We start from the raw sequence: 25,015 nt of genomic DNA, 5'->3' as shown, positions 1-25,015 counted from the left end.
GGCAGCGCGGTGTACGGGGCTCTCATGGCTGCGTGTGGCCCGGGGCTGCTCGGCTGGGAGCTCCGTGTGCCCGGGCAGGGAGAAGCTGCCTGGAAACATGGAAATGAGGGACACGGGGACCGATGGGAAGAACTTGTGCTGTAACCTGCAGTGTCTTTGGTTGCGACTAACTGTGGAGAAGTGACGGGATGTTCTAGTCAGGGCATTCGTGAGAGCTCAGTGCGGTGTAATTGTGTGGAGACGAGTAAGGACACAGGCTCTTTTAAGTGGGCGCTTCCCACTGACACGAGGAGTCTGAGTTCCACGCACGGAGCCAGGGCGAGACCTGAAGGTGACCCGACCTGTCCGGTCACTTGTGCTCAGGGACAGGTGCATGAGCAGCAGCAGGGGTGCAGAACAGCAGGGTGGACGTCAGGAGGTTTGTAACCTCTGAGGTGCTGGAAGAGCCTTCCAAATGAGAGCACTGAGAAAAAACAAGGTTGGAACAGAACTGCGGTTTATAGTTTATGAAAGGATTTTTGTGGCATGGTTGCCTAGCACAGTCGGGTTTTTCTGGAATACTGTGTTTGGCCAGAGCAATGTACCGTGCCGCTGGCTTGGCTGCAGTTCACAATAATCGTCCCTTTAACAGAGATACACCCAGACCCTGCAAGAATCCCATTTTGTGGGGATTTAGGTCTGTCTTTCGGAAAGCAGTACTATTGCATAGAAAATTATATGCAACTGAAGTATATTCATGAAAAGGGAGAAAATGCGAAGAGGAAATACTCCAGGGCAGATCTCTCAGAGCTTCAGGGCTGTGATTTAGCAATTCCCGCAGTTACTTAGGTAATACTTGTGTAGAAGGTGTGGCTGAGTCTGTTTGTCTGCAGTTAGCTGGAAGCTTTCTGCCTCAGCACAGAAACAACTTTTCCATTTCATACATGGAAAGAAGAACAGTAAATGAAAATAAAGGATATTAATGGGGTAACTTCTCTTGTAGCAGATTGTCATGAACTTCATTCTTAAAGAAAATTTTGATCAAAAAGAAAATTAGAAAGCCCACCTGGCATTTGATGTGATCACGTACAGGGAACAACATGTCGTTCAGTCAAACGAGACCTCGAACACCACAGGTGAGAGTTTTTGTACTTTTCCATAAAGATGTTTCAGGTTTCACAAGTAAAAATAAAAAATATTAAAATAAGTGACACTACACCATTTCTATGTGATCTGAAAGGGAAAAAAAAAAAGGTTTTAACAAAATATATATAGAAAGTATTATTTTCTCCTTTATATTTAGTAACTTCACAATTGCAGGAATGTTTAATATAGCGTATTTGCATGGCTTCTAGTTATATGGAAGAGTACCATCCTTGTTAATACCATCTGATTTTCACTGAAAATATCAAGACCCAGACATTAACAGTCCCACGACCACCACAGATTTGAACATCATCTAAGTGAACCTTGCTCAGGGCAGGCTTAGTTATTCTTGTTGCATACATTACCAGGAGCATTTCTGTGCTTCCAAGGTAGCTGATATTATTAACAACTGTCAGATATATAGATATTTTTTCCTTTCTGGCAAGGTCAGGCTGTGGTGCTGTTTGGATCAAGCTTTCAAGGCTGTGCACTTTTTATGAGATGAACAAAGGCAGGATTTCAGGTGAAGTATTCCTGTAGCCATGACACGTTCTAGAGTATCAACTGGTCCTCTCTTTTCACTGTTGAGCTTGTTCTAATGTGGCTTAGTTTGATGCTCTCAGCTGGCATTCAATCATAAATTGCTCAACTCATCACTGTTCTCACACTCACAATCTAGTCATCATTGTCAGATAGAGCCTCACTCTTCTAGTGTGTGTGCTAACATCAAAGGAACCATTCCTGCTTCCAGAAATTGAAAGTCCACCTAAGCAAAACAAAATGTATAGGAAGAGAGTTGTAATATATCTACAGTTATGATCATCTGTTCTTTATTTAGTTGGTGGAGCTACATGTTTTTTATGTCCCAGAAGAAGTGTGGAACTTCCAGCTGAATACAGTTCCTGTAGCTCTTAGTAGCAAATTCATCTCAGCTGGATTTATAAGGTGAGTATAGACTTTGGCTTCATGTACGTGGTAGGTTCTTTATGTTGTCAGTCATTTAGTCCAGCTGTTGCTCTGTAGAGCACAACTACATCTCTTGGAAGAGACTTGTTCTCTAATAATTTCCAGAGGGTAAGTGGTGCACCTGTCTAGCATTATGTCTGCTCGGACTGTATCAGGCTTCGCTCCATCGCAGCCCCCGGTGTAGACCAGGGGTGCCAAACTCATTTTCACCGGGGGCCACATCAGCCTTGCGGTTGCCTTTCAAGGGCCGAATGTAATTTTAGGACTGTATCAACATTGGTACAATTTATAAAATTGCATGCAATTGATACATTGATACAAATGATACGTTGATACAATTTGATGCAATGGCTACATTGATACATTGTTGATACAGTCCTAAAATTACATTTGGCCCTTAGAAGGCAACCGCGAGGCTGATGTGGCCCCTGGTGAAAATGAGTTTGACACCCCTGGTGTAGGCTATTGAAATGCATTTCCAGAGCAATGCTGGTATTTCTGCAGAATAATTGATGTTGTAAAATCACAGTCTTATGTTCTTTCTGTCTTCTTGAGCTTGGTTATCAAAATCTTGAATTCTTTTTGGCAACGGGCTGGCTTCAAGGCAGAGTGGCTTGGTGAAGGCGGGAAAGCCTGTTACATCCTTGGAACAATCTGGGCTCCCAAGAACAATCTGGGCTCCCAGTCCTAAGAAAGAGCTTAAGCCCTGTTTCTCAAGGGGAAGCATTACAGCCCATACAAGGACAAGCGTATCTTCTTTCTTCTTCAGTAGTATTTCTGAAAGGTTGTGCACAACACCATGTGCTATGTGTGCTCTCAGGTTGCTGTTTAGAGGACTTATTGAAAGAATACCCCGGTTCCCAGTCCTAGGTCCAAACCTGGTATAGAGAGTTGCAGTTTTAATGTTTCGTAACTTTGAAAGTTTGTTTTATGTTCCTAAACACTTTACTTACAAAATCTGTGTGTATCTAGTGTGGTAAGAAGTTGTAGAAAAATGAATAATGTAAATATCTGTATTGAAACAGAGCTTTTACATGCACCTTGTCTGCTCCTGTGCAGAACCTGTCAATTTAGTTTAAACTGCAGGGAGTGTGGTTTTTAATGAAATTAACTTCAGGCTTGTATGGGCTACTCAAGACAAGATACTGCGTAGCTGGGAAGATTGACAGCAGTCAGGTATGAGCATGTAGGGCAGAATGTATTCGTTTTCACAGCTTCTTTTGTTGAAAGGCTGCTCAAAATCAGAGGAAATAACTGCATGTATCCATTTTCTTTGCTGTTATTGTCTCTGGTAGAGGTGCTGGAGTATACCTTCAAGTCATTTCATGTGACTGGACATCTGTCACTGCCCTCTGTTCTCTAGTGTAAGTTTATTTCACTAAGGCTCAACTCCAAGTTGTCAACTTAAATCAGGATTCTCATTGATTTCAGTGGGTATTTGTTGCTTGGCATTGAGCCTTAAATAATTACTAATTAATTATTCTATGGGTTTTATGCAACGCTGCAGTACATTAGCATTAGCAATAACTGCACCCAGAATGTGTACCACTGTTTTCAAAAACAAAAATGTATTTTAAGAAGTTTCTCTTATTATAATCTGGAGAGGGAGCAGCAGCCTTGCTGGTACTAACACTTGTTTGGACATTGTTGATAGTACTGTCCAGGCAGCTTGACAATCCTAGACTGAGTCAGCTTAACAAAGGAATCCTGGGTCTAAGTACAGGCCACTTCCATTAATCATGAAATGAGGGGAAAATATTAAGTGTGTAATTGTCTATGGCCCTGATTTCTTGTTCCCATGAACTTGATTTCTCAGCCTCTGTGATCTTTTATTTATTCTCCATTCCTCACCACAGAAGCCATACTTTTGTTACTTCTAGATGAGATGGCTGCAATGAACTCTAGTTTGCATTACTTTTAAAGGAACACCCTGAAGCAAATGACTCAGATGTGACTAGTTTTCTGCTAGCCAGTGGCAGAAAATAAGAAATATGTTATTATATGTTCCTTGTGCTGCACTGGAAAATAATTTTCAGATAAATTTCTGCCCTATATCTCAGGTTCAGTATACTTAGATAATTTTTGCCCACAATATATTGTAGTTACTTAGATGTTTTCCCTGCCGTTCATAAATGCCTTAGATTTAGATTTCTTTCTGGTTTGGATGGGCATTATCAGTGAAGGATGTGCAGTGTTAGAATGACTTCTGAAAGAGCTTGCATTTACTGAGTTTCAGAAGAACATTTGAGGGGTGTATCTTCTCTGAGACATCAGTTTGAAGAAATGACAGTGAATGAGAGATATTTGTATTATAGATCATCTCTTTTCTCACATTAAGACCTTGAAAGGATGTGTATTGAATGATGTATCCGTCTTTCACGTATTTCTTTATAGATTTGAAATAAATGGCATTAGGGCTAATGTCTGCAGCAAGTGTGGGCGAAAATGGCTGTTGGAGAAATAAACAGGAGCTAAATGTAAGGGACCAAGCGGTGTGGCCTGGATGTGTCCACACTACAGACTTCGATCTCCTCTGCTGCACACCTGTGCTCCATAGCAGATTCATGATCTCGAGGAGGGTCCTCTAAGTCCAGAGTGTTTGAAGCAATGCAAGACAAGCTTTGTAGCCCACTGAAGTACTGTTTTTATGAGATGAAACAGGGTGTTTTTACATACCTAGAATGTAAAATGAAGGCATATAGGGCTGTTTGCCAGTGCAAACAAACCCTGAGAGGTTAATGTTAAAGACCTGTCCAAGCAGAAGGGATGGCACGTTCTTGTCTGCACTGTTTACTGAGAATGGCATGTGCTGTCCCCAAGCTATGTCTGTGCATTGCTTAAGAGTGATAGCTGCCTGGGCCAAAATCACGCTAGGTATTATACTAACACTTCATCAGCATGGGTAATTAACAGTGTCAGGCCTGAATTTGTTCCATGGTTAATTTAGATGGCAGCATAGGAGCAATTAGAATTGCTTATGTTGTGCTGTAGAGCTTTTGTGTGCCTCTTGCACATTTGGTTTTATTCTGAGGAGATGCTTTCTATTCTATAGTGATTTTTATACCAAGCTCATTACTTTAACATTTGCGTGGCTTCCAGTAGTACATTAAATGATGCAATTCATATTTGCATCAGCTCTCTCATCTTTAGCCTGTGGTGGAAATGTTCACACTGCAGTGTTTGGTTTTGATTTAAAATAGATTTGCATGTACACATGCCCACTCCCAGCTGTAAATTTGTGTTGGAGAAGACAAAAGTCAAAGGAATGTGCCTGCTACTTAAAGTGGGCAGTGATGAAGACTCCTCTAGCCCTTAGCGCTTCAACAGGTATGTTTTACGTGCCTGGACCAGACCCACGGAACTTTGTCACCTATATGGAAATGCATGACTGCAGTTTCCAACATTTTTATTATTCATCTGCAGATGAGAAAGAACATTCTGAAGGAGTCATTTTCAAATTTCAGCTACTTGCATATTCTCCCTTTGTATGGGGTTCCTAAAATATGAACGTTGCCAGTTAATGTTATGACAACCCTTGTAATACAGCCTACCATACCGTGACACAATGTTCTGACTCTACCGCATTAAGACTCTCTGGCCTATATGTAATTAGGTTCAGTTCTAGGACATAGTTCCCATTTTTGGTCATTTTGTCCACGCTAGCATGTATACAGTATTATCTTCCCCCTCTTACTAACTAGCCATCGTTATTTGATCTTACAGATGTATTAATGAATAACAACATTCTAGGGTGTCTCCTCACATCACGTTAAGAGTGCTGCGGGAGAAGCTTGGAGAATACCTGGGTGGAGCTGCCGTTGTGGATAAATTCAAATTTTTGAAATGCATCGGGAAAAAACTAGCAGTGGTAAGTTAATATTCCTTTTATTTAGTGCTTTTGTGCTTTATAATGTAAACCACACATTTTGTTCCCGCAGATTAGATAATATCCCAAGAAAATAGCAATAACTTTAGGACGACTGTTAATGGTTTTTTTTAAACATGCTGGAGCATAAGCTCTTGTCAGAGCACATCTGCTTCCCAAAAACAAAGGCACAGCTGGGCAGGTATATTAGAAACATCCATTAAACGTTAGATGTAATTAGTTGCCATCCAGTGAAAATATGCTAGTTTTGACAAGGCAATAGATTAAATACGACAAATCTGGTTCCATTTTAAAAAAATCCCCCTAAGGTCATTGTTACCAGTACATGGTTGGGAATATGGCACTTGAAGAATTTGCAATGGAACTTGAGTAAGGCAGAGCTCCTCTGACGGTTCCTGCTCTGACCTGCCCAAAAGCCTTTCAAAGACCAGTCCCTGAATAAAAACTTCTCTGGATGTACAATTGTCTTCCCCTAATTAGTCCAGTAATACAGCCTGAGATTTATGTATTAAAAACCTACATCTCTGAATCACAACTGTTCTTCACATTGACTCTCTATGTATTTATATCTTACAACCTATAGTTAAAGATTAAATAAATTTGAAAATCAGTCCAACTGAAAGCTTGTTCTTGTAATACACAAAGATTTAAGTCATGTACATGAGTACAGAATACTTTTTTTCCACATCTTATTTTCTTACAGATTTGGAAGTTAATTAGAAGCTGGAAATTTGGTGCCATTCTTTATTTCATTTGTAGTTGAGTTATCATTAAAATTACTCACACAGAAGACTAGAATAAATGCTAAGTAATATGCAAAAACCGGGTGGCAAAACATGAAGAGTAACTTAGAGTGTGACACAATCTAAATCTGAAAATGTGCAGATGTCTTTAAAGAATGCCGGTCTTTCTAACTGAATGATGATGGCTAAGATGGTGTATTTCCTTCCCCACTGATAGTTCTGAGATAAATGGAGAAGTTTTCCAGCTTCCTTTACAATGTTAGGAAATTAATAAAATATTTTACTCTAATAAAGGATTAAAGATATTGGTAGATACAAGTGGAGATTTTTAGCAACAAATTAAAGATATAATTTTAATGTGGAGTATTTGCTGTTGCTTGATGTTTTACTTGATAACAAAGTGTAAAGCAATAAAAAACCTAACTGGTTTATTTGGTTTTTAGGGTCATGGTAACCTCTTTGAATTACATCTCCATGATCAAATATTTGTTGAGGGCTTTTTTCTGCCCCCTAGTCTTCTGTTTTGCAACAGTAGCAATGTCAGCAGTACTAAGAACTGTACCCTACTTGCAAATAAGGGTCTTTAAATGAAAAATAAACATAAACCAAAATTGTGTTCATTTGCTCTTTCTTTTCTTGCATATCACCTGTGTCTCTAACAGTGAATCAGTGGCATTGCCTGGCTGTTACTGAGAATGGAATTTGGTCCCATGATTAGTTCAATTTAATTATTTAAATGTAGGCTCAGACATTTTTTCCCTGTTGGAACACATATTTCAAATATACGTTGGTTATCTTAGACTTATATATATATACACACATGAAATATTTTGCAGTATTGCATCAGATGAATAGAGAATATTATGTGAGACTCAACATTTCTATTCAGACTCACCTAGGATCAACTTTCGGTAAAGAAAGTCAAAGACTTTCTTCTGCTCTGACTGTTGGATCAGGTCCTTTGAACCATAAAAGAAGCTGCAAAGGATAAAAAAACCTATTCAGTAAATTGATGTACTCTATGGGTCTGACTGAGATTTTAAAAACAAGATAAAATAAAGTTTCAGTGCCATGTCAGAAAGTAAAATAGGAGTTTATGTTCCTTCTTCCCCATGAGGCCATTGCAGAAGATTGTGAAAAAATGTAGTATGCAGAGATGATGATAGAATACAGAAATTAAGTGATATACGACACTATTGATAAAAAAGGTATTTTATTGGTTACGCTTGCATTCTTTATCTTCCAAGGTGAAAGCAAAGCAAGAAACAGAGCTGGAACTGAAGTCATTTGCTCCTCCTTATGTATGTATTGAACGGCTGTTAAGGTATCATTTTCAGAAACTTTTTACATTGTACATTTCCTCTTTTGTCCTGTCTGATGAATATACTGCATATTTTAGGCACTTTATCCTGAATTATATTTATTACCTGGAGTGGAATACTTTGAAGATATTTATCCATTATCATCATCAACTCAACAAAGACATCACTATAATGCAAAAGCTAATAGGTTTGGTCATGGATCAAGATTGCCCAGTCTAACCCAGCAAAAACCTGAAAAAAGCAAACAGTTTTTAGAAAGCATACAAAGCAGTTCTCAGCTAGAAAATCAGGAAGGGCACAGTCCTGTAGAATGGGGCGAGAGAGAACCTGTTCCAGTTTTGCACACAAAACATGAGCAAGATCATAACAACAGGATTCAAGAAAAACAGATAGAGTTTAGAGAAAAAGGTAAGTTTAATGAATGTAGTTAAGGAGGAGAAGAATAAATATTATGGTTAACATTTACAATAAAACAATATTTCTGTTTTCTAACATCCATTATTATGCAGATCAAAGTGGATCTCTCTTCACAGCAAGTAATTCAAATCCCGCAGACTGGGAGTCTGGAAAGAGTGATATGGTGTTACAGAGCCCTCAGCAAAGCCATCTCAGACAGGATCCAAAAGAGCATCCCGCTCCTAAGCAGAGTGACAAAGCTAAAGGAAACACTCTTACTCTTCATGTAAACCACAGTGCTGAGCAAGGACAGAATATCCAAACACCCCAAAATCACATTAAATATCAAAACGGTAAAACTGTTCATTGTCATCTTTTTGCTAAAACATGCATTTTAGAAAATGAGCAGAGTAAAGCTAAGTCTAAAGAAATCTGTAGTTAAAGCTTTAACTGGAATATTGCTATCAGAACAATATCAGAATTTTTTAAACAATAGTATCTTCTATAGAGCTGTAGTTTTACGTTGGATGTGTCTGTTTTTATCACTGTGTACTGATGTAGGGAAATGCTTTGCTATAGCTGATAACATTTGTCTAATCTTATTTGTATGAAAAAGATTACTGAGCAGCCACTGTAAAGATTGGAGGATAATGATCCCATAATTCAGCAGCAATTTTAAATGAAAAAAAAAATCTTGTTATCAGTATATCGGGGAAAGCATTTAGTACTTCAGCTTTTGTTGTCACCTTCTCCATGGGTACATTGCCACTGAAGAGGAAGTGTTTTGTCCCCTCCCTCCCATATAATGTTTATTTATATCCTATTGAACAGTGGCATTCCTAAAATGGAGAAGTGAGAGAACTCTGAACTGACTACAGTGAAAATAGTACAAAAGTGTGGACAGGTTTAAAGTGCACAGAAACCAGCTAACAGTTCTGTGCCAAAATAGAAAACGTTTGTAAGAGATCTGTTAACTACTACTCCCTTTAAAATGGGATGTCATATGGATATTGAGGACCATTAAGTCCCTGTATGGTTATATAATGTTCTTAGTATTCCTAAATTTTTAGTGATTACCAAGGAAGAAATGACTGACACATTTAAATGAGTTTTGAATGACTACTGCTATGTTAGCGTCAAAATTATAGCACAAATTAATTTTGAGGAAATACTTTTGAAAGACAAGTCTTAATATTTGGCTAGAATTTTACAGTTAATGTAAAAAAGCGTGACCTTTATTCTATTGCAAATTTTTAATGAGTAATTATTAAATGAGGTAATAGTCGATTTTTCATAGGTATAGGCACCTTATAGATTTCCAGTAGAATGATTTTCTGGACATTCAGCACTTTGAGTAAGAAAGCAAAAATTTGGATGTTGTGTTCCTTGAGATGTGTCTGGAGAGTGTATTAGAAAAGGCTTCCATGGATGATTTCTCAGTAATTTCAGTTTCCAGTGATAATCTGTAAAAAATAACTTTGTGCCTCCATCATATTAACTGATATTAAGTATGAGACCAATTAATATACAAACATAAATATGTAAATATATAACTGAAAAGTTTTCCACAACTTTATTTTGATTGATGAAGGATGTAGAATTTTGTAGTGTTAAAGGCAAAGGTAAAGTCTGTCAGCAATTTTCTTTTGAAATATTAATTTTATATATTTTAAAGCAGATAATATTTATTCATTACATTTAAGCACACAGCATTTTGCTCTCCGTTTCCTTGCTGGCTCCAGTTTGTAGGGGATCTTCAGTCTCTGAATGGCAGAAGGTGTTAGATACAGAATTAATTTAGGGAAGGTGAACTAACTGGTTTCCTTATCTGTGATAATGTTTCTCATACTAGTGACCAGAATTAGACACGGATTTTCAAAACATAAATAGCACTTTTTTTTTTTTTCTGTATTTCTTTCGTTTGTTATTCACACAACATTTCCAAACCCCAGAGATAAGATTTATTGGGTGGATTCACTGAATTTCCAATACAGGTTGGAAAGTCCAGGCATAGACAGTCAAAACAGCTTGAATTTTGTGAGTGTAATTTATAGATTTTCATCATCACTATCCTGTCACAGAAATAATGAACATGGAAATTAATGACCACCAAAAAGATACCAAACTAAGAAGAGGCAGAACAGAGGATGCTGGAATTCTTGATATAATGGAAGACCAAACCACAGAATATGTATACAAACAACAAAGGTTAGTAAATAATGATTCTGCTAAAATAATGGATAAAATTAATTCATAGCTAGAAACTTGTTTTATAGACTTCAAATAAAAGAAAGAAAATGGGGGGAAAATTATTACATGAATTTCACGGTTTTGGTTTTATCTCTAGCTTGCAGCAATACAGAACTAGCAAGTGTATAGCTGATCCTGGTGAAAAACTGGATAATCAGGTGTGTTTTTCAAGGTAACATATTCTTAGTAACCTGGAGCAATGAACATAGTCCTCCACCTAGAAACAGTCTAATTTTATAAGACACGTAACCTGTTAGAAATATGAAATACTCAAATGTGGGTTTGAGAGTAGCTGAGAAAAGTTAATTCATGCACTGCTACTCTGCAGATTTGCTAATGAAAAGACAACTATATTTCTAAACAATGAAATAATCTGGTTATACCTCTGCTGATAATGTAACAGGAACTACATAAACAATACCTATCTCTGTCTTACTAATGTTAGCTGAATTTCTTTTAGAGTTTTTTAGCAGTAACATTTTATTGTTTTATCAGTGACATTTTTATAATTTCATATTTCTTATGGGAAAAAATTGTCTTATCTCAAGCCAAGCAAAACTCCAGATAAAAATTATAAGATTCTTTAAAACATATGTATGATATAGTCATAGTATTAGAATAAGAACATATTTAGGAAGGCTCAGCACTCACAGCATAATAGCCGTCACTATTAATTGTTGCCTGTGAGCTCTTGAGCAGAAGCGATTGTACTGGAGTCTTTTGAAAATAATAATTAAATTGAAAATCTGCTGTTATAAATTTTAGTTTAGAAATTGGCAGTCCAGACTTCGTAAGCAATGAGCCAGATGGCAGTTTTAAGTCCCATTATTCCTGGTCTTGTGTGGGAGTGTTGGCACCCTGTGGGGTTATGGACACGGAGAAGAACAATTAGCAACAGTCTACATTTTTTGTCTGTATTTTCTCTGCAGTATAAGTGTTCAGTGTTCTGATTTCATTTGCAGAAGTCCAGCTGTTTGTAATTTACTAATCATTTATACTGGTAACAGAATTTAAAAGTTTGTATGCAGAATTCAAGTTCTGCCCTCCATTCACTTATGCCACTCTCAGAGCATATGTCTAGTGTAACTATCCAGGATTATGAATTATGTACTTATAGCTGTGTCTTTTCACTCTGTAGGCAGATGAAAACAAGCAAAATCATCTTCTTTGTCCAAAAGAATATATTTCACCTCCCAGCCCACCTTTTCTGTCACTTTCTGTGAATCCAACTCAAGTTCCTTCAATTCAGGCAGCAAGTGAGTATATGATTCCAAGAAATTGCAGGAAAGTGAGCATTTAATCAAACTGAATCATTAAGGAAGGCATACTTTATGAAAGAATTTGTACATACACTCATTCACAGTATTGTTACAAATCTTAATTTGTGGTTGGAAAGTTCCAGGCATTTATAATTTCATGGGCTGTTCATAGAGCATGGCAGGTTCCCAGTGTTAGAAAACTCAGTTATGGACTTGGGAATGGAAGGAGGAGATCAGATGAAATATTGCTGGCTCCAGTGAGAATGTAGCAAAGAAAACCACTAGTGGTATTGCTGAGGATCCTTCATGGTGATGGTGGAGGAGGATGGTGAGAAGATAAGTGAAAGTCTGAGATAATACCCTGCTTATGACCAGCTGGAGTGCAAGGCAAGATTTTGCTACAGTTTATATTGTGAAGTATTTTGGGCAAGAAACAGTCTTTTGGAAGCTTTTTCATCTTTCTGTGGCAGAATTTTCAATGTATGCAGTATATATATATATATCTTGAATATATAGTTTTAGTGATACATTGTCCAGGCATATAAAAGTGTGTGTGTGTGTGAATGCCTGGAAGTGTGCTGGATTTCTCACTTTTTTCTAATGCACCAGCCATTTTGAAAAGAAGTTTCTATTGCCTGTTCTGGCAGAGCTTTTGGCGTGATTTATGATGGGTGCATTACAAAAAATCTTGATTGATCCTTCCTATTTACACCATCCAGATGCTTCCTAAATATAATCATAATATCTTTAGAAAACAAGATGTTAGAACAATTGCAAGAAATGAAGAAAGACAGAAGGCACATGGAGAAAACTAGAGAAGAACTGATCAAGAAGGCGAAAGGGCTACTGGAACAAAATAAGCTGAGGAGATACCACGGTACACATTTAATTTATTTTGGAACTTGGAATGATTGAGAAGTGACACTGAAATCAATGTGAATTTTTTTGTTTCCTTGTCAGCGAGCTTAATTACAGAGAGAGCAGTTTGCTAACCCATAGCTGACATATTCTACACCTGCCTTTAGCAGGTGCTCACAGAGGTTTTTAGCTTTTTACTATGTTGATAGGGCTTCTAGTCAAATTACCAGCATAATATTTTTGTTCCTCCTATCTAATGGTATTCTACTTATAGTTTGCAAGTTACAAGCCTGTCATGACAATCCTGACAACCTGCATTTTTTAATGAGGTTAAATCTCATTGAAATCCCACCCAAGTTTTCTTTGTAAAATTGTTTTCAAGTTTGCACTTAAACTCTTCTCCTTAAGTCACGTTCCAGTTGTACAGAGACGAGTTTTAATCACTTTGTTTTGAGAGCATTCTCTTTGTTCTTAGATACAGCCACATCACTAGGAGTCTCAACTGTTATTTGTAGCTTTCTTGAAAGGAGAAGACAAGCCAGTTCTTCCAGTTGTTTTCTAAGGGCATCGCTACACTGCACTCTGCAACATGGTGACGTTCTTTTAAAAAAACAAAGTAGAAATGGGGTGCTTGAAGCAGTGAGTCAGTGGTAGCATGGAGCTGCAAGGCGAGCTAATTTACTCTGCTGAGATAAGCCCTAAATGGCTCCTGCGTTGTCTTGAATTATGCTATCCAGTTAGGTAAAGATTATTTCATAAGGGTTGAAACAGCTTCTGCAGGTTCATTAAGAAACATCCCTACCTCTGAATTATTTTTATCACACCTGTAGAGTTCCATAAGTACATGCATTTGCAAATGTGTTTCTTCACAAGGTATGAAGGGAAGAGTATATTCTGTAGAAACAGTGATCCAGTCTATATGTAATATCCTCCTAAGGTGGCTGTGCTGACAGCCACTCTCAGTTACATACCGTAGAGTCCTCCAATAGCTGGGTTCTTCTTGGTAAGTTTCTGAGAGGCAGTGTCTTGATTTCCTAAAATATGCCTTGAAAGAAGGAATCATTTAAGATGCTTTGCAGACTAGTGGATGTATGTGGCTATAAGACTGCGGCACCAGATATGAGGGATTTATGTGCCAGCTGTTGATAGCACATTAACAACACAAGAGAAATCAGAGTTGAGCATAAAGGTAAATAACTGTTTCACATAATCTTGGGACTTCTGTATAAAACAAATCTGTTCAAAATTTCTGGCCATGCAGAGCTCAAATTTTGCATAAATCTACAGTGCTAAATATTCTGCTACAGTAAAGCTGTGGACTTAGGTTGCGATGGCATGACAGAGCCTTTTGTTGCGGATGATTGTTTGAAAATTCAGTTGTATTTATAGTGAATTTCATTGCAATTAATTTATTTTTCACTAATTGTGTGGTTGTTCGGTTGGGTTTTTTTGTTTGTTTGTTTGTTTTAAGAAACCTACTGTCATATTTTAACGTGTGCATTGGCCAACTGAATCTTGTGAGATCAGTTGGTCATTACTGTCTTCAACAACCTTACTATGACAAGGTGAACAAGACCAAACAGTGTTACTGTTTTTCTGTGTAGTTCGTGAGGAATGGAAAAAGAAGTACTTTGAGACTAAGAAAGCTACAGTTTCACTGGAGGAGGCTTTAAACAGACTGCGCCAAGATGTAGAGCTTTACCACCAGAAATTACTCTTGCGATTGGAAGCCAGAGATAGCCGAAAACGAACAAACAATATAACAAACTCCAAGGTATGTGATTGTATTATTTAATCTCTGCTTTCACACAGACTGTTGTTTTGTTTTTGTTTTCCTTTTTTTTTGGTATAAAATATAAAGTAACAAATTAATCACCAACCAATAACTTGTAAACTAGCTTTAACAGCTTAATATCCCTCAGCGATCTGAGGTATAGAATTCCTTCAGCTCATTCCTCTCAAAAAAGACTCAAGAAGTGCTTGAACCTAAGCATCTGCTTGTTTCTGCTTTGTGTCTGTAAAATACCTTGTCGTAACAAAATCCCCTTTTGTTCCATATGATGAATTAATTGTTTCATTGTATATCGTTACCATCCCAGATTGCACAAAGATGAGAAATGTCTCTGAGGCTTTTGGGGTGGTTGCCCTTAAACTATTGCACAGCTCTGAGTCTCATGTTATGTTGTTGATGTCAAATCATGGGAAGTTCACAGAGGAAAATTTTTTAAAAAAGAAAATAGGGAAACACCTTTCCCAATAGTTGTATCTGCTAATTTTCTAAATGTGTTAATAGAAGCAAGTCTGTTCATCAATCTGAAGCTAGACTAGGAAAAATAAATGTCCCTTTCTTGTATCTGAAAGGTAGGAGAGTGTACGTACAATCTAAGAGCATATATTAGATAAAAATATGTATTATTTGAGCTATCTTAATATTTTTATATTGTAGATATTTATATTAATAGTGTTGATGTTACATTATATTACTAGCTATGTTCAGATAGATATATTATTGCTCCTTTTGAGGGGATATCAGATTTCTTTTTTTTGGTCTCTGACTAGACACAAGGAGGCCTTATGTGAAGGATATGCACAACATGTGCACAGCTGTTATTAATTGGCTAACACACACAGAAGACAGGTAGGACTTAATGAGCTATTAGGCTAAGCAGCTAATGCTTTCCACCCCTTGTCAGCTACGTGCTGGCCAGGCAGTCCTCAGTCTGGGGAACAGAATCCAGCTTTGTCCTTGGGTTGAGCCACCAGCTTTGTCCTCACTGGTGGCTCAACCCAAGGACACGGAGGTTCCTCAGTAGCACCCAGCTAGCCTGACAGCCCTGCCTGGTTCTTTCCTGCACGCCTGTGTCCTGTTCATGCTTTCTCAGTGGTCTGAGCCAGGGCTACACAGCTGTGCGGTGTCAGAGCGGGGACTGGGACCCTCCTAGGCAGGCAGCTACACCCCTGGGCAGGGAGAAGCTCAGAGATGAAAGGCTGCAGATACCACTTAACGACTCCTCCTATAGGCAACAGACATCAAGGAGTGGAAGAAAGCAGTGGAGTTGGACAGAGTTCAGGGGATTGTTTCTGAGTGGTGAAAGAACACTTAATTGGTGAAGAGATGCACTAATGCTTCACTTAAAGTTTTCTTGTTCTTGTTTCATGTAGAATTATAATATCATCCAGATTACTACAGTGCAACATGAACTTGATCAACTGAGGAGGAAGCTGGATGATACAAAAATGAAACTCGTAATAGAAATTAAGGTACTCTGTCTTTTAATTAAAAGAGTCAAAATACTACTATGTATAAAAGCCACTGAGGTCTTCCTAAACTTTAGATGATGTAAATATTTGCTAAACAGTTCTTTTTATGCTGTTAGTGTTATGGTGCTAGTTTTCATTGTAACTATCACTTGAGCCAAATTACTCCAGAACACCAGATTAATAGGTCATTTTGCCTGTGTGTTATTCAAGGAACTTAGATTTTCAAGGCACTATGTAAACTAAGCTTCACAAGGTATTTCATAAAATTCCCATTTCACTCAAAAGGTAATTGAAGGAACATACTTGGTGAGGCACTGATCAGCAGATGACCACAGTGGAAGGACAATGATCTAGGGTGGATGTACTTGTTATGCCTCCTCCATGGTATAACAAGGAGTGGAACGAACAATGTTGTCTCTTAAAAACATCAAGGTGAAGTACAGAAGAAAGTAGTGCTAGAACTAGGCTATTTAATTAGACATGTACATTTTTAAAGATGAAAGATGTATCCTGTATTCACCCACCCTATATAAAATTCAATCTTTGTTATAAAAACCCATATGCATATCAACTCCAAAAACTTCCTTAAATTGCAGTTCCTTAAATTACTGGTTCTTCTGCAGATGAGAAAGCAGGCAGCATCTGATTTACGAGCACTGAGAGCAGAACTGACACAGAAGAAGATCCATGCAGCTTTAACTCTCCAGTCCAGAGAATCAGGAATTTAAGAGCATGACATGACTTCAGCATCAGTAAAATCTACAGAAGGTCTGTAATGTATAGAGAACCCCAGAATTTCAGACCATTTGTTTGTATGTTCTTGAAGTTATCTTGTAAAAAGATATCAACTCTATAAATGTTGTGGAATTTGTATACTAGGCCACTGTGGTACTGCAGCTCACTTCTTTTTAAATCTCACTCTTACTATAAGATTAGTCAGCTACTTAAAGTTTAACCCAGTAACATGTCTCAAAAAAAGCTAAGTTATTTTAAAAGTGCAAATTAGTTAATTGTGTAACAGCACATTGGCATGCTAATATTATTTCATTAACAAAATACCTACTAAGTAAATAAACCTATAGTCTACAACCTCCTGTTCTTATTTTGAGGCATACACATTAAATGTTTGGAAAATGATTAAAATATATCTTCTGTAGAACTACAGTGACAGTAATCCTTCGTTTAGCTATTTTTTTGGAGTATATTTTTGTCATTGTAAGTATGCCTATCTATAAATTACCAGTGTATTATTAGTATATTATTATGAGGTATGAACAAAATCTCAGATAACCTCATCTTATTTCATATCTAGCCATTTTTGTTCCCTCTCTTATTAGGAAAGCCACATGGACATTAACCACCTTCTGTAGTTAGTGGAAGGGGCAAACTTTATCTTGGACAAGCTGTAATGATGATCCTGGTCCAATTTACAGTACTGCATATTCTGTTTTTCTTCAAGTTCTTGCCTGTGCTTAGATAATAATTCTCTGAAAGAGTAATCAGAAACCTCTTCTTGATAGTATAGTATTTTTTTTTCTAGTTCTCCTGTTTACCTCTTTGCAGTACCAGATGTTATTACATTAACAGTAACATGCTAGGAATTTATATCAGCCAAAAAGCTGATACTTACTACTGAATGTAAAACACTCATGGGAAATCAGTAATACCATAAGGAAATTATGCAGCTATCAAAAGGACTGACTTCCACACGTCTTGAGTCAAACCACCCATTATCTAATATATATTCTTTAAGATAGAATTTAATGAATTTAATACCTTAGCATTAAAATCTTTGTTATTAAAACCACAACCACTTTTGCTCAATTCAGGATTGAATCCTACACCCTGTGTTTCAGAATTGTGTCTTATTTAAGACACAAGAGCAGGCAACTATCTACTGAAAAATCTGAACCTAAATTAAAAAAGGAAAAAAAAAACTAAAAACCATATCAACTCAGGATTATTGACTGCTACAAGAGAATTTTGTTATAAAGTCATCCTGGCCTTCAGTTAGGATTTTGTAGGTCAGATCATCCACTCCAGAAAACCTCTCAATTTCACAAATATCTATCTCACACTATTTTAGCATATGAATATAAATAGTAATACAAATTCTGAAGTGTGTCTATGTAAAATAAATTTATCAGTTTCTCCTAAAACCTACAGATCAGATTTCTGTTGAAGATCCCCCGATTTTCCAAGGGAATTTCTTTCCTTATGGGAGAGCAGTCGGCTTCACTGTCATATCAAGCAATCAGACACTCCTATGAAGTCTCCTCAGGAGCCACAGCGGTAGTGCTGTTATTCTACGGTGTTTTCCCAGCAACCATTTCACAAGGGAAAAAGACCAACCAATCAACCAAACCTGCAACTGAGTACTTATATCCAATTAAATAAATTGTTTAATTGATGGAGTCACTTAAGCAGGGCACAGTTGCACTTTAATCTGGTTGTGAAACATGCCTGAGCAACAGAGAAGCAGTGTGGGCTGTAAGCTGTAGAACAAATAATGCATAAACAGACAATACCGTTTACCAACCTTAGTGAAGATGATAGCATTTTATTTAACAAAAGATATCCTGTAAAGACCAGTAAATCTTTCCATCGCTACAGATACTTTAAAAAGAAGTTATGCATTTTCTCTAGGCAAATGATTTTCTAAAAAATATGAACTAGAAAGAAAATACAACCTCATATTATCTCGGAGGGAACACCACATAAAACCAAACAACAGGCTACTGAACAAGTCTTAAAGTGTGTGTTCATTAAATAAGCTTCTGAGTTCAAGTTTTCAGGAAGTACAGAAATTTGAAATGGAAGAAAACATCATCCACGTCCTCTCCATAGTGATGTTCCCTCTTCCAGATAAGGTCTAAGATTTTGGGCTTTGGAAACTAAGGAATTTAGGTGATACAAAAACATGGTGAAACTGGACTTTATTGAATAATCCTTTCTAACAAGTCTGATAAAAATCTTAATGGCAACTACTTCATGTTACATAATTTCTTCAGTCTATAAAACATTTCAATCTCTAGAAGGGTAACCAAGTACAAGCACAAGTTTCACCAGGTTGCAAGTAACCAACAATCTGCACCAGCAGCCTTAGCAAAGGATCATTGTGAGACTGCCCCTGTAAATCTCCACTTGGACTTGTTACCAGACACACTCTGGCTTCAAGCTTTAACCAGCTTCTAGTAGTTGTGAAAAACAAAAATCATGCGCAGTTTTTTAAAGAAAATGCTGCTACAGCAACACTGGAACTTTTTGTAGAATGAGAATATGGCTTTGCATACAAAACAATAAAATGGATTTGGCTAGTTCTCAAAGCTTTTGTATTCATGGCATATTTATATAAACTTAAAATCTTTGATAATATAAGCCATAATAAAAAATTACTGATTTTCATCATTCTAAATCAAGGGTTCACATAGTTCTTATGGTATCAGGGCTTGCCACATTGCTTCAGTTTGTTGTTCTGCTACAGCTTCCCTGGAATAGTCAAGACTATTTCCATTCCACATGCCAATGCCCCTTAAACCTCGATTTTTCACATACGCTGCTTTTAGAGAGATGCTGCGAGGGTCATCATACCATACTTGGTGGAAGTGACCAAGAGAATCCTAGAAAAGCATTTAAACACTAGTGTCAGTATCTACCTATCTACGTAAACATGATACATTAAAGTTCATTGAGTTTTGATTACCTTTTCTGTTGAATGCAGTGAAAAGTACAATTAAAACTGAGATATACAAGCTATGCAGATTTACAAAATTATGTTTTCCTGATTTACAAATTATTTTTTACACTGGACAATTAAAAATTTTAAGTCAAATGCTCGGCTGATTTTTTACTTGTAGAATCTATGCTATAAAACATTGATACATTTTTACTAAAGTTAGATTAAAAGACTTAGCTAATTTGTATTTCAATAATTTTAAAAATACAGCTAAAATACCTGATACATTATCTAACCTAACAGGTTAATTTAGTTAGAAATCTAGTGCTTTTTTTAGCAATAAACAGTTTTAGAGGAGGTTATATAATTTTGTCAAAGTTATGTTGCTTTGACCTGGTCATTGCTTACAACACCTTTTAATCATCTACATGTGAAACTTAAAACTGTGTCTAAAGAAAGAAGGCAAAATGCATACACTATGTTGTCCATGTAAGCACAATCATTCATGGACTCTTTCACTATGTCTATGTGGAAACTAAATGCAGAAAAGAACATGCATGGAAGCCTCCGGATTAGTAAAACTTCAGAGTATCTCAAAATCTGTTTTAGTTCAAATCAGTCACCAATACATAAAAGTAACTATAACAGTGAAAGATGGAGGTGTATAATTTCTTTGTGCTAAAACATCCTTTTTGACATGATACAATCTCTCCAGAAAACTGCAAAGTAATAAAGATCTTTATTACTTTTGTAGTCTTCAGTCACTGCACACTTCTTTCAGACTAGAAATTCAAGGTATGGAAATCCAGCCATCCTTTACTAAACACACACACACACAAAAGAAGTAGAAAACACTAATGGAAGAATCTAACCCTGAAAAATTTATGATCAAAGAACTATGGTTCATGAATATTTACTCCACAACATGGTGTCTTATAAAGAGACACTTACCTTGTATTCATAAAATGGAGCTTTCTGTAGCTCATCCCACAGCACTCCTGACAGAGAACTGTTCACCTGCTTCATGATTGCTCCATAGGGCACCTGACGCCCGGCAGCATCACTGCAAGGAGCCCCACGGAAAGGTACTTCGGGAAGGTGACAAACGTGATCCTAGGAAAAAAGCAGAAGGCATGAGTTTCATGTTACATAGATTCAATGAACTCCAGAATAGCAGTACAGCCACAAACAAAGTAACAGAAGGCACTGGGGTATCAGAAATCCCAAATATTCAAGTATCTGTGGCGCACATGCTATTTGTAGAGAGAAGTAAATTAAAACAGTCCAGTTTTGTTTAGTGTCTCGTAATACAGGACTGGAGGGACATCATTCAACTTGTGCAGTTGCCTTATTTATCTTTTCCACTTGTAATTCACTCTGACATTTTTGATGAGTACAATGTTGTTTGAGACCCCATGAATTAGCCATAAACTTCTATACTTTAACAATCACAGGTTTGCTATGGTTTGTTGCACCTAGTCTTTAAGCAGTGAGCTTAGTGTCTGTGTTGAGAAGGCAGATAAGAGTGTTGCAGTGCCTTTGGACATCACCTCTTATCATACAGATAAGGTCTATAGCTCCTTAATCAAACATGGTGCTTGGGCATCATGGGGTTCATGGTAACCCATTGGCCATTGTTATCAGCCAGGCAAAAGTCTCTGTCTTGCGTCCCAGCTTTATGCTCCTATCCATCAGACCACAGTATTTCCTAATCCAAAAACAGGATCACCAAAATCTAGCTGGCTCTTTCCAAGGAAAAAATTAACAGTATGATTGCAAATGAATAATTTTGATCTGACCTTAGATAGGTTTTGGCAGACATAGTCATAGCCATACCAGGGGATGCCCATCACAAGCTTCTTAGGATCAATACCCATAGTAATGTACTCTTCATATCCTAGTTTTGAAGGAAATAGAAATTAAGATCCATTATTGCATTGTCCCATGCTTTTCATCCTTAGAACTAATCTAGAGCCAGAGACGATATAGGACTTGCATGATCCCCGAACAGAGGCTAAGGTACAAGCTCTTCTTTACCTCCCACCTGCATTGTCCTCAACTTGCTCTGTTCAGATCCCAGTAACTTCTCTAGTTGCTGACACTTGAAACCTGCTGCCCACAGCAGCAGTTTACAAGGACGAGAGAAAGGTTTCGGGTTCTTTGCAAGCCTGGGCAGACACCATTGCTTTGGCTGTTGTTTATCATTCTAAAAGCATTATTCACAATCGTGAGGTCTAGACAATCACAAGTAACAACACACAAGCGCCAAAGGTCTATCTGTAGTGTCATAAGGATCTGAGATACGTTTTTCACTTTAGGTCAACACGTATTTGAGCACACCCAAAAGCCTTAATACAACCAAAAAACGTGTGCAAGAAGATGCAATCTTTTCTATATATTCATTTGAACAAATGGAAATGTTCTGACTCCTAGGGAGGTGTTTTGTCCTCACCAACTAAAGTCTGCAGGTAAGGAGCATTGGCTTTTGCAATACAGTCTGTCCAGATCTGGCTCTGCTCATCATATGACATCACAAATAAGAAGTCACAGGCATCTGCAATCCCCGTGTAGTTGTAGCACCTTTTATCTATGCATGCCGGAGACCAAGCCACGTCAAATGTCACCTGAAGGGAAAACGCACAAGTTAGTATCATGTATGGCACTTAGGCGCTCTTGTTTTGTCTTTAAAAAAAGCTGCAACTCTTAAAGACAGTATTTCCCAAATGTTGCACAGTTTAACACTCTGATACTAACGAGCTGTAGGAGAAGCCACTTAGCTGATAAGCAATTAATAACAAACAGTGAGTGCCCCTATTCAAAACACTGAAGAAATTAAAATAAAACACAAACCCCTTCAAAAATAAGAAGCATGATGCAAATCCTTAAAACTTTAGTGATGGGTTTACCAAAACATTATCAAGCTTGTGCACCAGAAGGCCATACTTGCCCCACTTTCAGAGGTTCATTAAGCCCTACTAATAACTGCCAGCACACACACGGCAATAATACTGTATCTACAAATCTCAGTGAAACCCTTCTTCTATTTAAATTCAGACAGATCAGAAAGAGTGGTTCTTATAACCGTGTATTGTCGCTAATATTAATAATCAACCATTCATAAGAATATTGTGCTTTATATTTGCATATTTTTTCATATTCTTATGCTAAACAGCTTTCTCAAAACTCCTTACATTTCATAAAGTCAAATATAATGGTTGCATTAAGAACATTATTAGTACCTGTGATCCTGGAATTTCTCTGTGAAAAGTATCTGTAGTTTCTCTAACAAGCTCTGTTAATGCGTAATACTCAGGGGAGGTTTCATTAACTTCTTGCTCTATATCTATGTTAATTCCATCCATGTACTGTCTTTTTGCAAGGTCCACCTGCTGAGATATCCATGCTGCTCTTTTAGCAGGATCAACAATTTCCTTAAGAGGTACATCACCTAGATGGGAGGCCTTCAAAAGTTAACATGCATTTACACCACAGTAAGGAGAAAACTTTACTAAACCAACTAACATAACCACAAAGTAATATCTCCCCACACCCATACTGGTGAAATACAAAAGAGTTAAGCTTTTCCCCCAGGCATAATTTTGATAACTCACCCCGGAAGAGCGTATCAGTCTTCTTTGAGACAGCAATGTTAAAATTAGGTTACTTTGGGATTTTTTTTTCCTATCATGCTTAATACTTTTTTAGCCACTGTAAGCTTCCTTTCTTGAAGTCAATTTACTGCCAGTATTTCCAGGGAACCAGCAGGCCTGTTGTCTGCTTTGATAAACATACTTTTATACTTAACTGTTGTTTTCACATTGTGGTCTTGGATTACGTTTTTGCCTCAATAGAGCCAAAACTTGACTGCAGCATGTAAGCACAGATCAACAAGACAGACTTTGTCTTCCTAAACAGCATTTCCTGAGTATTCATGTTTACAAACTCAACCACTTCCTAATACAGAAGGATCAATTTAAGTGAAAAACAGTAAAAATTACTTGCAGTCCCTTCCCTTACCCTGTCTTTTGGGTGCTGTGGAGAACATCCAGAACACAGACCCAAATCTGCTACAGGGTTTTCCTTTCCTCCCTTCCACCCTGTTTCACTGTGGCTGTGATGTTCCCTGTTACAGGACGTTCTATTTAGTTGCCACTGGAATGGTTTTGCTACTACTCTAGCAGAAGCCACTGCTGGTTTTCTTTTTAACAGCCTGCATAGCAGCATGTGCAAACTGTCAGGTATTATAGGTCCGGTGTGGATTATACTCTTATTAATTAATCCTCTTACTGATTTTTAATACTCTGCATTCAAGTAAATGTGAAATGTCAAGGTATTACAACCCTATGTACATTATGTTCTTATTCATGTGTCACATAAACATCCACATTTTCACACTGTAACCAACCTTTCAGTACTATCCTGGAGCCTTTAGAGTGAGCATAGCACATCAGCTCGGGATCGTACTTCCCGAAAGCTGCCACAGTTGTAATTCTGGACCAGTTATAGGATTTCCAGGCTTCCTTCCCCACATCGAACACAAAGACCTGGAAAAGGGGTAGAAAGCACCCTCGTTAGCTCCGGACAGTTCTCAGCAGGGTAAGTTACGTGACCCGCGTCGCTGGACACCAGCCGCACCCTCGCTGCTCTGCAATGCCGGCTGCACGAACGGCTCCCCCGGGCCGGGTCGCTGTTTCCAGCAGCTGGTGCGACGCTGAGCCCTGCGGCGGGGACAGCTCTCTGCAAACCCACACCCACCGCAGCCCGGGCATTTCCTTCTAAATCACATGCACCTGGGTTTTCAAAACCCCGTTCGACTCCGCTGCAGGCAGTGAACAAGGCGCACGGCGCACGGCGTGTTCAGCGCGCTGCTCCCCAGCCCGGTCCTCTCCGCCGGCCGGCAGCGCCGCGCCGCTCCCGGGCCGCCCTCTCTAGCCCCGGGAGCCAGGGGACGCGCACCTCGAAGCCGCCGGTGCCCGCGACGGGGTGGCAGAGCTGCGGGTCCCGGCAGGGGCAGGCAGCGGCGGCGGGGCCGCCCAGCAGCTGCAGGAGCCCGAGCGGCAGCACCCACGGGCCCCACGGCCGCCCCATGGCCGATCGCCGCTTCCGCCTGGGGGCGGTGGCGTGGCGGGCGGGACGCGCTGGGTGTCGGGCCCGCCCCGCAGCTCCGCCACGCAGCCCGCGGGGAGCGGCCTGGGAGGCGGGGGGTGAGCCTGGGCGGTTTGCGGCACCCCTATGAGTGTGGGGGGTCATCTTCGGGGAACCACTGGTTCGGG

General features: G+C 38.4%; 2 protein-coding genes across 3 annotated transcripts; one reads left to right on the top strand and one right to left on the bottom strand.

The window, feature by feature from the left end:
• Positions 1–138: 138 nt before the first annotated feature.
• On the top strand, positions 139–19,898 carry SPATA1 (spermatogenesis associated 1). Of its 2 annotated transcripts, XM_065072674.1 has the most exons (14): positions 139–1,115; positions 1,964–2,070; positions 5,842–5,959; positions 7,968–8,021; positions 8,120–8,450; positions 8,552–8,791; positions 10,520–10,646; positions 10,786–10,846; positions 11,827–11,944; positions 12,699–12,824; positions 14,410–14,579; positions 15,968–16,066; positions 16,690–16,834; positions 18,233–19,898. In XM_065072674.1, exons 1-13 carry the CDS (start codon positions 1,080–1,082, stop codon positions 16,792–16,794), a joined length of 1,692 nt encoding a protein of 563 aa, XP_064928746.1. In that variant the 5' UTR covers positions 139–1,079; the 3' UTR covers positions 16,795–16,834; positions 18,233–19,898. The 2 variants fall into 2 exon arrangements, with proteins under 2 accessions (XP_064928746.1, XP_064928745.1); XM_065072673.1 differs by lacking the exon at positions 18,233–19,898 and having other exon boundaries at positions 16,690–17,230.
• Positions 18,615–25,007, bottom strand: CTBS (chitobiase). Its single transcript, XM_065072675.1, has 7 exons — positions 24,699–25,007; positions 24,148–24,286; positions 22,982–23,190; positions 22,195–22,366; positions 21,542–21,639; positions 20,694–20,855; positions 18,615–19,686 (listed from the first exon to the last, which is right to left on the bottom strand). Exons 1-7 carry the CDS (start codon positions 24,990–24,992, stop codon positions 19,501–19,503), a joined length of 1,260 nt encoding a protein of 419 aa, XP_064928747.1. The 5' UTR covers positions 24,993–25,007; the 3' UTR covers positions 18,615–19,500.
• Between the last annotated feature and the right edge of the window lie 8 nt (positions 25,008–25,015).

The sequence above is a fragment of the Columba livia genome, chromosome 8 (genome assembly GCF_036013475.1).
Source record: "Columba livia isolate bColLiv1 breed racing homer chromosome 8, bColLiv1.pat.W.v2, whole genome shotgun sequence".
In the NCBI taxonomy this organism is placed as follows: domain Eukaryota; kingdom Metazoa; phylum Chordata; class Aves; order Columbiformes; family Columbidae; genus Columba; species Columba livia.
The sequence above is the reverse complement of the archived record's forward strand: the minus strand, read 5'-3'. Positions and strand labels throughout refer to the sequence as shown.

Bases quoted from the DNA above. Each gene is read 5' to 3' on its own strand.
- CTBS (XM_065072675.1), bottom strand. From the start codon at position 24,992: ATGACCCCCCACACTCATAGGGGTGCCGCAAACCGCCCAGGCTCACCC. The intron at 21,640-22,194 runs GTGAGGACAAAA...CTTCAAAACTAG, and splicing joins TTACCTGCAGACTTTAGTTG to GATATGAAGAGTACATTACT. The intron at 19,687-20,693 runs GTAAGTGTCTCT...ATGCTTTTCTAG, and splicing joins CTCCATTTTATGAATACAAG to GATTCTCTTGGTCACTTCCA.
- SPATA1 (XM_065072674.1), top strand. From the start codon at position 1,080: ATGTCGTTCAGTCAAACGAGACCTCGAACACCACAG. The intron at 1,116-1,963 runs GTGAGAGTTTTT...TTCTTTATTTAG, and splicing joins CGAGACCTCGAACACCACAG to TTGGTGGAGCTACATGTTTT. The intron at 5,960-7,967 runs GTAAGTTAATAT...TTATCTTCCAAG, and splicing joins TCGGGAAAAAACTAGCAGTG to GTGAAAGCAAAGCAAGAAAC.